Source organism: Macadamia integrifolia, chromosome 2 (assembly GCF_013358625.1).
Source record: "Macadamia integrifolia cultivar HAES 741 chromosome 2, SCU_Mint_v3, whole genome shotgun sequence".
Taxonomy (NCBI): Eukaryota; Viridiplantae; Streptophyta; class Magnoliopsida; order Proteales; family Proteaceae; genus Macadamia; species Macadamia integrifolia.
In genome coordinates this window covers 11116335-11130233 of record NC_056558.1, presented here as the reverse complement: position 1 = coordinate 11130233, position 13899 = coordinate 11116335, and the positions used below count along the sequence as shown (strand labels likewise).

Genomic DNA, 13899 nt, shown 5'->3' with positions numbered 1-13899 from the left:
TTATCAACAGTAGTGAGATTTCTGATTTTTTTTATTAGGGTGAGGTATTCATTTTGCCAATTCCTATGTGTGGGTGTAGAAGCTGCACTACTTTTTAAGAAATTGAAAGACATTGGGAGGACGATATTGAATCCTCTACTAAGGGTGTCAATTTGGGACAAAAACAGGGAATCATCCTAAAACCGTCTCACCAAAATTTGATATCATATCATCCTATTAATAATGATACAGTACTGCGATCTGATTTTGATACCAAATAATAAATGGGATGGGACTGTTATGGAAAGATACTCCCAAGTCCCAACGAGACCAGTACTGAAATACCAATTAAGTATCAAATGGAACCGGAACCGTTAGTACCATTTCAAAAGATATATTCTCATTCTCTTGTTCAAGTTTTAGGGCTATAGTTTGATGTATTTGGGTGATATTTTCTCTTATGAGTTTTCAGTTGATGGACTTTTAGTTCTATTACTATATCAGAGTTTTATTTATTTATTTATATTATTAATTTTTATTTGTTATTTTGGATAAGCTTACATGTGATCTTAGATAATTTAAAGAAAGTAAAAACCTTACTTTCATTTGCTATCTCAAGTAAGGCACCTTAGAACTCGTGATATGAAAAATCGACCAAACTAATAATGGAATCATTGAGGTTCTTCTCCCTGTCCCATAGTGCTTGGAACGTTAAATAACCGATACAATCCCATCCTGTTAGTAAATGGGACAGCGATCTAGGGTTGGTCTTGTTTATTGAATGGATGGTACTAGGATTGGCACCTTCGGTATTGATACCAATAAAGACCCGTCTTGAATACAAGAAAACTATCCTGATTGAAACCCTTATCCTTAGCAGATATGTTCACCTAGATGTACATGCGAGGATTCAACACCTAACCCACAACCTGTCATTCAAAAAATGAAGAAGGGTATGTTCACCAGGACATACACATGAGAATTCAACACCTGACCCACTTCTGTGCCATTTAAAGGATATATATATATATATGAAATTGGTACGAGCCGTAAACTCGGACGTCCTAAGTTCGACTCCCACTAGGCACACCCTGGGCCACTCACATGGGGATGTTTAGTACTCTTCACTGTTTTCAGTGAAAGTTGAATGGTTCTCATTTAACCCCGGTACGACCTGATCCATGCGATTGTGGGGTCAGTATGGGCCCACGGGACTAGTCATACCAAAGGCCTGGATATCCATCATTAAAAAAAAAAAAAAAAAAAAAGACTGATGTTGAATAGGAACCTAAAAAATCTTTTTCAAACATAAATAAGCTCGCTGGTCTATAGGAATCGAATCATGAATCGTGATAAGAGAGGGATTCTTTCCTCTCTTATTTGATGGTGGTGCAGTGGGTTGGTGCAGTGGGTTAGGGTTGAAGCTCAGAAGGGATTCTTTTTTCGTGTAATGCATACAATATTCATAATATTCATTTCCTTGTTGAATTCTACTAAAAAAAAAAAATTTCTTGTTGAACATAAGTAAGTATATATGTTGACCCATTCGTGAGTTGCCCAAATGATTAGGTCGAATTGAGGATTATATAGATAGGTGCACGGTCTCAGGTTTGATTCCCTATTAAGTGGAATTCGTGGCGGTGGATTATTACATTTTGACTCTTACAAGTTGCTTGAGTCGAGTTAGAAATTTGTGAAATCTGGTAAAGAGTCATATAGACTTAGCTAGGTTAAATAAAATGACCATTTTCCCCAAGTCACATATGACTCGTCGGGTCAAGTCATCTTTTTAAATGTGGTCTAACCCAAATATTAAACAAGTGAGTATAATAAATCTTAGCCCAATCTCCATTCTCCTGTACCCTAACTTCGTTATTGAAATTTCATTTAGTAAAAGCCTAAGCGATGGTCAAGTTGCAACCCTGCAAATATATTACGCTTTTTTAGTTATAATATTAATGATTGCATTTTATGATTTCATCTTATCTCCCAACTCCAACTCTTCGTGTGTGTCATTATTGGCCCATTCCAACTCTCTTTAAGTGTGTCTTTATTGGGAAGGGAACAAGGAACATGTCCGAAGAAACAACAGGTACATCAGGTCATGTTCAAAAAGCCTAATGTTTTTTAACTTATCCAAGGGTATTGAAATTACTAAACTACCTATGTAATGAGAAATACTGAAATAGTACTGTTTCGAGGGACATATACATATTTTTTTTATTAAAAATTAATAATAAACACGACTCGTCCTGATCAGGTTTGACCCGCTCTGGTCACTAGATTTTGAACAGAGAGATCCGAGTCAAAAAACCTGATTTTCCAACTATGATCTAAACATGTATGTTAATTGTGTTTCATCATAAATGAATATTAATTCAGCTAATTTTTACCGTAACACAATAATGGAAAAGATTAATTTTCCTCATTAGCCAATGGAAACCATAATGAAACAAAGAGAAAAGAAAATTGCCCAGCAGCACCGCATGCCTTCTCACAAGGGGGGTATTGAAATGGTCACCCCACCTCTCCACTTGGATGCTCAAGCTCGTATTTCCATTGGTCCCCACATTGGTAGGAAGGCCACACAACCTGACAACAAATCCCTTTCCCATAAGGTGAGAGGGTTTCTTTACCTAGCAAATTGGCCCCATGTGTCAACATAAGGGCAAATCACATCACACATGAAGCATCAACAAGGGCAGAATTTTTTTTTTTACATTCATGGGGTGGTATTCTTTTTCCCATAGGTAAGGGTGGGATTCTATCCCTTGATGGGTAGGACACATGGCAGCTAAGGGAGTAATGGGAGAGTAGCTCTTCTACCCTACGGGAGAGAGGATCCAGATTGAGTCCTGTTTTGGGTACATTGCTTCTCTCTCTCTCTCCCTCTACTCACCCCCTCTACACATGGCCAGCAATTCAAGGAGTTTTCTTGTTCTTATTAGGGAGAAGTTAAGGTATGCTATCGGCTCTATCGAAGAAAGGGTTGTGCTAGGAGTGGGAGGGGCATAGGAGATTTTTCCAAAGGCATAAAAGAGAGAGACGCAAATTTAGGCATATCGCCAGCATGTCCAGCCTTTTCCATCTTATTATTATTAATTTTTTTGGGGAGTTAGATTCCCAATGTGAATTGCCATACAAAAAAGGGCAAACTAAAACTGGACTCAGACCCCAATAGGCTAAGCTCCGTTGGCAAGGACCAACACCTCATAGTTAAGAGGTCACGAGTAAGGGACACAATTAGCTGATCTAAAAATACTGCAAAAGAACTCCATATTTTGCTTTTGTGCATAGTCTTCCCAACTGAATAGCAACGGCAGCATGCGTAAACAATTTATGGCATAAAATTCATATAAGAAATGCAAAAAAATTTCAAGTACTGCATAGGGACTAAATGTGCCCAAGAAAGTAGCGAACACCATGTTCTTATTTTGGAGTATTCGTGGCTACATATATTGTGAAAGACTGAAATTAAACACTTTTAATGCTCTTAAGTCCTAAATGCGCCAAAAATTACACTACCACCACAAGCACATTCAAGATGGTGAGTTCTCTACTAATACAGCATGGCATTGCTCCATCACTCATCGAATTACAAAACACCAATACATGTGAGTGAACAAACAAAAGCACTACACTATAGTTCTTACCAGAATTGACTGGAATACAGTAGGGCTTGAAGAAGTTGTGTCAACGTCTGAGACAACCAAAACCACATTCCCCTCTTTCACCATCTGCCTCGTCTTCATGAGTTCAAAAGTTTCTGCAATATTCTTTTCCATGTTATCTGATAGTTCAACATGGAGGGGGATGACCCCCCAATGCAAATTAAGAGCCTTCCTGGTGCTGCTTTTGTTGGTGAATGCAAATATAGGAGGATTAGGACGGTTGCGTGACAGAAGAGATGCCATATATCCATGCTTAGTGTACACAAATATGGCATCTACACCAAGTTTATTTGCTGCAAAAATAGAGTAAGCATGAGAATATTACAAAAGAAAAATTTTCCCTCCACTCCACAAACTGGTGGAATATTGAAATTTTAGAAAACACAGGCAACCAGTGAGTGTCAACCAGTCAGTTGCTCTGCTGTTTTCCAAGTTGGCCCAACATTCTCCAAAACCACTAGAAGAAACTCATTTGAAAATATTTAAAAATTAAGAAACAGAACTGCGAGGGCTACAAAGAAAGAAATATATTAATAGATCAGTAAATTAAGGAGCAAAGGAATAGCAAAGTCTGCTCTAAAATCGTTTTACTAATTTTGTTAAATTTTCTGGGTCTAGAACTAGATCTACCATCAGTTCAACAACATGAAGGTAAAACAACGGTGTATATTTCCGTGAATTTATCTAATGTACACAGAAGTATATTATCTAATGTACACATATCTATATGGAGACAGTTGACACTTGAACATTTGCTCCAATCAACTGCAATACAATTAGTAAGCCATAAATGTTCCCCAAAACAAGTCATCCTTCACTTATTATGTCAAAAAGATTGGTATTAGTGCCAAATTTGTTTGTTGCTATATCAAGAAACAATTAACCATTAACATTCAATTTCCACAGCAACATCTTTATGATTAAAAGGCACGAAGGATACATACCCATTTCCACAGCAGAATTGCATATCTGCTCTGCAATCCGATCAGGCAAAGACAATCCAAGTTGAGGCTGTGAGAGAAGGATTTGTCGATTTTCCTCACGGCCCCATAGTTCCATTCGACCACTAGCCACTCGCAACACGGAAAGAGCCTTCTCTCCGAATAACCCAATTGCTGACTCTCCAGATAACATCAATGCATCAGCATATTGCCTTACTGCCTCTGAAACATCTGCAACCTTGTTACAACAAAAGCAAGTCACAATTAGACAGAAGAAAATGAAACTTTCTTCATGTTCTCTTCTCATTGACATAAAGTTTCTTCATGTTAACTTCTCATTGATATCCCATTTGAAAAGCTTCATAAGATTTTATCTAACAGTCAAAATGGGAATCATCATGAAGCATCATGACAGACAGTAAAAGAATAAAAGAAATAAACAATTCAGCTGACAAGTTACAAACAAAATGCAAAATTATTCACTGATAAATAGAGGGGGATGTCTTGAGGACCATAAAGATCAACTACCAAGAAGATCACCAAATTTAATTGGAGCTCACAGCATAAGAAGTTCCCTATAAGAGAGAAATGACATAAGAGAGACCATGAGGTGCAATGCAACTAGGGTGGGGTACACTAGATAGCTGAACACTGGGACCTTGTATTTCTAACATCATTGATTGGATCTATACCCCAAATACAGAAGTACAGACACATAACAGTCTCATTGAAATCTTCCCATGGTTAATTTAAACTGATAATATTTCCTCATGCAGGATTCCTCTTCCTACTATTTGGCAACAGAAAAGGCTACGATGAAACAGTAATATTCATATTGAGAATGTAAACTTCACATAGTTAATTATTTCTGGATTTCTCCATATGGATAATTATTTCTATCTTAATGAAGAATGAATTCTAGAGTACCTCAGCACGTGTCGGGGTTGGATATTCAACCATTGACTCGAGAAGTTGTGAAGCTATGATCACTGGCTTATTTAGTTGCCTACAAACATGAGTTATTTCTTCTTGGACAGTTGGAATCTGTTCAAGAGGAATTTCCACACCAAGATCACCACGTGCCACCATGATTCCATCAGAGGCTTCTACGATACTTTCCAAATTCTCAAGAGACTCCAAGCTCTCAATCTTGGCCAAAACTTTTGTGAACCTGTAAAGGATAAACTTTCTTTATTTGAATATTCAACAAATCAAAATGACATGTATATAAGCACTGAATCAGATGAAGTTGCTCATCAGAATCAGAATATATCTGATATTCATGGGATAAGAAAACATTGGTCAATTAACAATAGTGATTGATGGGATTCATTACTGCTTGGATTCTTTTAGAATCCAACTGCAATACAATGTTTCCCATAGGTAAGGTTTAAAAACCAAGAACATGGGATCGGCCTCCATTGATTCCAATTTGAATCAGATCGGAATTTGCTGGAACCCTATAAAATTGAATCGGGAAGAAGAAGAACCAGATTTCCCAAAATAAGTGAATTTTTAAATCCAAAAGACTTGTTGATCTTACTACAAGAGGTATTTTCATCGATTTTCTGCTGTTAAACTGACTGTAAGAAGGAAAAAAATCCCAAAAAAGAAGATCATAGAACATTCATGGCCAATTCCAAGATAAATTGCAGAAATCGGTATGAATCAGAATTCGGGTAGGCAAATTCAGACCCAAATCTTCCAATCTCACCGATTCCAGCCCGATTTCTGAAAAAAATGTCCAGGTGCATATACTTAGACATAGGAGGTCATGTGAGAGCTATAGGCATCACATATTCACATTACATGAACAAAGATAAGGAATAGCCCCAAAATGAAAGAAAAAATGGGTTTCCGCCATATAAAAGGAAAATAGTCTACAGCGCATCAGTTACATTAAAGGCCAATGGAAACACAGATACAAATACATATATGATAAAAACCAAGAAAAAAACAAAGCCATATTAAAGAATGGGGAGAATTCTATATCTTAAGGTGATAGATTAAATCAAATTGAGTTCAACATGTCTTCACAAATGACAATATCAATGTACTTGTAGTATACAACTAGAAAATACAAATGCCTCCACATAAATGGGCAAGTTCATATTTTACCTTATCTACAACAAAGAATGATATTGCTTATTGAAATTCATGAAAGTCAGGATACTGTGAGAAAGTATTTTTCCTTACTCTGATGATTTTGTGGAGAGGTATCTCTTTAATTGTTTGATATCGGTAGGATCCTTTACAAATGACAAGGCAATAAAGTCGATTCCTTCGGATATCCCAAACTCAATATCAGCCCAATCCTATCATCAAACAGGATAGATTTAATAATGGTTCTTGGAAAATAAAAATAATTAAACATTTTAGAATCGATATTATAATAGAAGCAAAGCCAAAATAAATCAGATATCAAAATTTGTAAAATTTATGGTGGTGGGAGAAAATAACCATGAAGTGCACAGTGATAAAGAAGTGTTTCTCTGATAGTATTATTCAAAATAAATGTAAAATCCCAATAGATATAATCACACAAAACAAAACTGTGAGCCAAAGTTAAACCATAGCTTTGTTAATGTTTTATTTAACCCAATTAGGTGTTCAAATTTCTTTGACAAAGAATGCAACTCAGACCAGTGCATGCAAATAAACTGTGTGCTTTTTTTTTTTTTTTTTTTGAGGGGGGGGGGGTTGGGGCGGTGGGGGACAAATGATCAAGGGCAATGTCTCTTAGATTCGAAAGGAGTAGACGAAGTTTAGTCAGTTGGCAAGCAAAAAAAAAAAAAAACAATGTTCTTGAAATAATGTACTTAATTCAATAATACTACATAAAACCTCAAAAGAAAAATCAAGGACTGCAAGAATTTTTATGTTTGATCTGTTACAAGATTGATCAGGCTGCTGAATCCTAAACAAAACCATTTCAGAAACAATACTTATATAGATTAATCAGGCTGCTGAATCCTAAAAAAAATCCATTTCAGAAACAATACTTATATCGAATGCGACCTTAGGTGATAGGGTAGGAAGCCCATACTGCCTCCCTACAAGTTTTCCATCCCTCCAAAAACTCAACTTTGCCCGGGGTAGGAGAAGGCCGGGGTCTATGCACCTACAGCGTAGATCATTTCCAATCTTCTCAATAACTTCAAAGCTTGCCATTCCTCCATCAATGACAATCTCATCACCAATAGTTATACCTGCCAGGCATTAATTTTAAATAAACCAAACAAGAAAAGTTGTTAATTCATTGTTAACAACTTAACACACACACACAGAGATGAGAAAAGTTACAAGTAGATAGCATGTTTGATTGCCCATTCACAAAATTGCTATCTCACTACAATTTGAACCTGTTCCAGACTCCATACCTTCAGAAAATCCTTCGTAATTGGCTTTAACTGTAAGTGGACGAGATCCCTCAAATTTTTGAGTGGTAAACAACCAGATCGACCCATCCTATCGATCCAACATTCAGAAGCAGAAAGAAATTTCATATCAAAAGGGCATTTTTATAACATATAAACAGTGCATAAGTCTATGCGAATTTCAAATATTCATTAAACATAGAATCGAAGAAGCCGGCCAATGCAGATTTTTCCCTAAAAACTAAAACTGATAAAAAATAAAACAAGTCCAAGAAATTTGTGTAAAAAATGTACCTCAGCTTTGACAGAGGAATCGTCCCCATGATCAACCATATGCATCTGAAGACCTTCGATGTCAATCATCAAAGAAATGCAAAACCCCTTTTCTTCGTTCAACTTTTTAATGTTCCGAATTACATCCCGATGCCACTCCTGCGTACTATGACACATGTTAAGCCTTGCAACATTCATCCCTCCCAGCGCCAATCTTTCCAACTTCTCTAAACTGCAGCAAGCCGGGCCGATTGTACACACGAGCTTAGTCTTCCGCAGGGCCATAAACCCCTTCTCCTTCAACTCTGCCTCAGACACCAAATCAAATCCTAGAGGCGCTTCCACGAGTTCAGGAGAACGAGCCACGTTCCCCAAATCAACCTGCATCGTCGACCGAACCCGCATCAAAGTCCTAACCCTAGATTTTGCTAAACCAGGTGGGGTTTTAGGAACAAGAACTGAAGCACCAAAAAACTGTTTCTTCAAGGGAACATCATTCTTCTTCTTAGTGAAGATCTCACGAGACAGAAGGATAGAGTCGCCTACAGCAGCCATTGAGATTGCTCACTAGAATCGCCCACGGAAAGGCAGAGAGTGATCAGGATTCAGGAGTTGAGCTATATGGATTATGAGAACAGATCGATCCACAACAATGACTTGTTCGGCTGTTCTTTGGTTGGAATCTTCGCCCCCCAGAATCCACTTGTGCGAGACGAATCGATGTTTACGAGGGCAGCTGCGAGTGTTGGATCGTGAGGAGGTTGAGTTGAGGTTGACCAGAAAAGGTCACAACAGGCGCCGCTGTTGTTCAGGTTTCTCTCAACAACTCATGCGCGGCTTTAAATATTTGAAATAGTACAGTTGAAAAGGCGGGCTTCAAGATTAACGGTACAAAACTCGTCTTGGACCGGGGACAATTGGTCCAGCTGGCCAGTTGGTCATTAGGTCATTAATATCACAAATCGCTCACGTATGAGAATGTACGAAAACGGTCATAGTCAATGAATATAGAATCAATTTTCTCTCTTCATTGGATAGATTCTATATCCAGGGCATCAAGTGTGTATAAGAATATTCTAACTTGATCAGTTCAAGATCGTTAATATCACAAGTCCGGAGACTAGTGGAGGGGCCAGGTTAGTTTGGGTCCAATGTAATTGGTCCATCAATTTAAGGTCTCGAATCGTTTTTGCATTCTCTTTTTTTTTTTTTTTTTTTTTTTGATTTTTTTTCTGCCTGATTATGTTATTAAAGAGAAAAAAGACATAAATCAATTATTATCTCATCATAACTTTTGTCGTTTTTTTCTTCTTATAGCCACTGAACATAGATCACAATGTGGACAAATTTCTATTAGGTCGATGAGTCATCTACTAATCCATAATTGGGCTCATGGTAATCAGACTATAATCAAGCATCAAAGTGGCTGTTTATCTAGGCAAACTATAAACTGTCCTTAAATAGGACAATTGGATTATAAATGATTGATTATCGGTTAGTCATAATATTTAATCGAGTGACTGACAAGGCACTACCATGCACTGAAAATGACCGATTTTTAATTGATCGTTGCTTAAGCTTTACATGTTTATTAATTGAGCAACATAGGCTTCAACCAATTGGTTCATATTGGCAAGCCATTGGATCAGTGGATTGCCATTAGACAATTGTGTGGATATTGGATTGTCTATTGCCCTATCCTTTTTTTATTATTATTTTAAGGGTGATAGTTAATAATGAAACAGGAGCATTCTTTCAAATTTTGAAACAGGGTGTAACGTTTCCAACAAAAAAAAAAAAAAAAAACCTTTTGTAATGTATTCATAGAGGGGCAGCAAATAACCTATGACGCTATGAGAGGTCATTTATGTGAGGTTATCAAAGCCCACTTGTTCCTGCAGGAGGAAAAAAAAAAAGCCCACTTGTTTATCTAAAAAAAAATAAAAATCAAAGCCCACTTAAAATTGTATCATATATTAAGTAAAATAAATTGTCTCATTATCTATTTTTCATCTGTGTTTTTTGGGGTGGGTGGGGTTATGTAAATTGTGTTGTGGCTTCACTTTACACTGGCAGTATATATGACTAATATTTCTTGTGGGTTTTACAAAAAAAAAACTTATGGGTGTTTTACTTTCCAAATGAAGAAATAAAAATATCTGAAGGCAATTTTCTTGCACTGTTGGTAATGGGATGGGATGGGATGGGTTTTGTAATGATTGATGCTACATCTGGCATATGTAGCAGCTTAGGTGGCTATAAAAATTCCAAGAAATGTTGTCTCTGTCATCCTTTATTCTATTTAAAAAGTTCTAATTCTACCACACTTTCTCTGTAAGTCGATGGAAAATATAGAAGATACTTGAAAGGTATATGCTTCTTTTCCAAATTTGTGGAAAGAGGCTTTGTCTGTGAACCTCTTTTGCTTTTCAACTGTTTTGGTAGCTTATTTATGCCTTGAAAAGACTTTGTGGATATCTCATCCATGACAACATCTATAATAAGGCAAACTTTGTAAATGAAGAGCATAAGAAAACTGAGAAAATTACACATCTTTCACTATTGTGAGAGGGATAGGAACCCTATAATGTCATAACATAATTTTTCATTAATGAGTGGTGGGTGGATGATCGAATCATCCACTAAAAAGCATTTAAGGAGGAGACATAATTTTAGATCCAAGATTTTTTTTTTTCCGTAGAAGAGATCCAAGATTGAATGTGAGGAGGTGTGCGTAGAAATCTACACATTAATGTCATGAGCTTCTTTTTCCTGAAACAATTGAACAATTCCATTCCTCTTAGCTACCCATATGACAAGTTCAATGGTTCCGAGGATGATGTTGATGGTGTGGTAGATCACCTCAAGGGGAGAACCAAACAGATGGAAAGTTGGAAGAGGAGCCTTAGAGGAAGGTGGGATGTTTGGCTCTCCTGTGAGAAGCCAATTAGGAGAAGCAAGCTAGGCGGCCAAGTATCTTAGAGAAAAGAAGTTTGAAGTAGTGGGTGGGGAAGTCTATACGATCACTAGAGAAGCCTTGAAGCTTGTGGGCTGGAATATTACATGTTGGGCTGGGCCAAAGTAGGCCAATTGTATACTGGACCAGAGTACCAGAAGTGTATCAAAAACAACTCAGGTTGCCATTGTCTTAGGTTTCTAGAGGACTTAGTAAAGAGCAATCGTCAGATAAGTTGTGTAGCAAATCTTGGTGGACATAGAAAAGGAAAATTAAGGACAACATTTTAGACTAAGAGAAATTCTACCCATCTAGCACAAGTACATGCCAATACATGGGTCAATGGGAGGGTACATACATGAACATCTTTAGTATGGGGGCAGCACGATTTTTTGGCACCCCCCATATCTAGATGTGTACCTGGAGTTTGGATCCTCTACGTGGATTTCACTTGGATGTATATATATGTGAGAATCCAACACCTTAATTTCATATTTTCTACCATTAAAAGAATGAAGAGGGTATATATAGAATCAAAAGGTACGTATTTGGATCATCACATGGACATCCAGGTGAATATACATGTACGTAGCAGATCCAAATTTGTGTATATGCACCAATGTGTAGCATTTTGTTATTGGTGAAACTTGAACTAAGTTTGATCTAAGAAGTATTGGTGATTTTCCCCTAACAACAATGGTTTGTGGGTAATTTTATACTTTTTGAAATTAGGGTTTCTCTATGTAATGCGTAAGACGTTATATATAAGAGATGGTGTTGTGATAATTTTGTGTTCATCAAAATAGTGGAAGCTCTGATTATCACACTGCTGAGGACATAGCCCACCTTGAGTAAACAACCACCACCACCACCAGATCAGTACTGGGCTTAAGGTGGTGCTATTCAGTCATGACTTAGCCTCATAATAGGTGGTATTGGAAGGAGAGGGAATATATTTGGATGGAGACATTGCGAATTCGGAAAGGAAAGTAAGCTTATCTACACCTCTCTTTTTTTAGTGGCGTTTGTGAGTCAATCCAGTGGGCCGTGCCTGAAGCAGTATTCACGGGTTCCTCGTTTTCCTTAAGAAGAAAAATATATGCCTGCAGGCCCTCTCTTATTATGGTCTTACCATCTATTGCTTTTTAATCATTGGCCACCACCACCACCACCACCACCACCACCATCACCCCATCATCCCCACCGCCGCTACGACCACAGGATTGTATGGTGGTGCTGATCTGCCACCCTCATGTTAGATATGACTGGGTTGGCCAACCACGCTCTACTTACCTACTACTCATTCCCCCACCCCAACCCCCTCTCTCTGCAACCTTTTTTTTCTTTGGTTTTCTTCTCTCCTATATATGTTGACCTGTCACACGATGTCAACTGCTGTGTTTGGTGTTGAGACAAGAGTTATATCAATATATTTTTTTGTGATAATTACCAATATTCCTCATAGGAAATTACAAGTTTTTTTTAATTGTTTCTCTAACCGCTCTACGTAAGTTTGCAGGTTGTTTGGAGGTAGGCCTTCCAATGTGTGGCAGCAACAATCAGTTTGCTTACTGATACAGCCAAATCATACGGCTCAGTAGAGTGAGGACAAGCGTTGCCCATCGGGACACGTGTCGCCCGCCAGGTAGGGAGTACGAAGACTCTATCACACTCTATCACGTCGTCTGCATGAAGGGAATATTCCCCACAAGAAGGACAGACGTATTGGAGCGGGACTCGGAGAGAGAGGAAGGTGGACCCGAGTAGGACAAGGGGGAGGGCAAGAGGAAACCCTAGACCCTAGGAAGCATATAAGAAGGCCGAGAAGAAGGAAGAAGGTAAGCATCAATACCCTCACCATTACTCCCTTACTGAAAACTGTGCGGCCGACCCTAACTTGAGCGTCGGAGGACTAATCCCGGACAAAGCTCCAGGCCTCTGCCGTCTGTGCTTGTGCAGGATCAATTCATATGGGGTTTTTGGCAGCAACACTTACCATGAGCCATTGTGGAAACCTACCCCTATGTAAGGGTGTCAAAATATAATATGAACTGTTTATCGGAATCAAAATTGACCCGTTATAATTAAATCGAACTACACCATAGTAAATTGATTTGATTTTGGTTTTATATGCCATAATTCCGACTCGATTTGATTTGGTTTAGAATTGAAAAACTGATGGTTAACCATTACCTAGTATTAAAGACTTAGGCTGTGTTTGGTAGCCAAAGGAAGAAAAGAAAAGAAAAGAAAAGAATACACTTTTTGAACTTTTTTTCCTTGGGTTAGAAAATTTTCCTTGTACTTGGTATGTCTTCACCTAAGAGAAGATTCTCCTTTTCAAATTCAAAATTCCATTTGGGAATTGTGAAATTTTCTTTTGCTCCCCAATAAATTTTCTTGCTAAAAACACAAGAAAACATGAGAAAATATGAAAACTTAATAAGACAAAAAATAAATGATTACACAATGATTTCCTATGTGTATCTCTTTCTTAAAATTCAAGATTTTTTGAATTTTTTTCTTTTCCTTTCTTTTCTTCTCTTGGTAACCAAACATACATACTCTTTTTATTTTCTCACAATTTCTTCTTTTTTCTTTTCTTTTCTTTTCTAGATTCTTTTTTCTTTTCTTTTCTTCTCTTGGCTACCAAACATAGCCTTAAAAGTGTTTTGAATTTCCATGGGTCTCTACAGGAAAAA

At 37.5% G+C, this 13899-nt stretch overlaps 1 protein-coding gene across 1 annotated transcript; it reads right to left on the bottom strand.

Annotated features, from left to right (window-relative positions):
* Nucleotides 1–3379: 3379 nt before the first annotated feature.
* Nucleotides 3380–9066, bottom strand: LOC122072307 (pyruvate kinase isozyme A, chloroplastic-like). Its single transcript, XM_042636898.1, has 7 exons — nucleotides 8263–9066; nucleotides 7972–8059; nucleotides 7610–7800; nucleotides 6788–6906; nucleotides 5519–5762; nucleotides 4595–4829; nucleotides 3380–3943 (listed from the first exon to the last, which is right to left on the bottom strand). Exons 1-7 carry the CDS (start codon nucleotides 8794–8796, stop codon nucleotides 3615–3617), a joined length of 1740 nt encoding a protein of 579 aa, XP_042492832.1. The 5' UTR covers nucleotides 8797–9066; the 3' UTR covers nucleotides 3380–3614.
* Nucleotides 9067–13899: the final 4833 nt, after the last annotated feature.

Coding starts and splice junctions, on each gene's coding strand:
- LOC122072307 (XM_042636898.1), bottom strand. CDS start 8,796: ATGGCTGCTGTAGGCGACTCTATCCTTCTGTCTCGTGAGATCTTCACT. Junction 8,060..8,262: donor ATTCCTCTGTCAAAGCTGAG/GTACATTTTTTA, acceptor TTGGATCGATAG/GATGGGTCGATCTGGTTGTT. Junction 3,944..4,594: donor CAATTCTGCTGTGGAAATGG/GTATGTATCCTT, acceptor CTATTTTTGCAG/CAAATAAACTTGGTGTAGAT.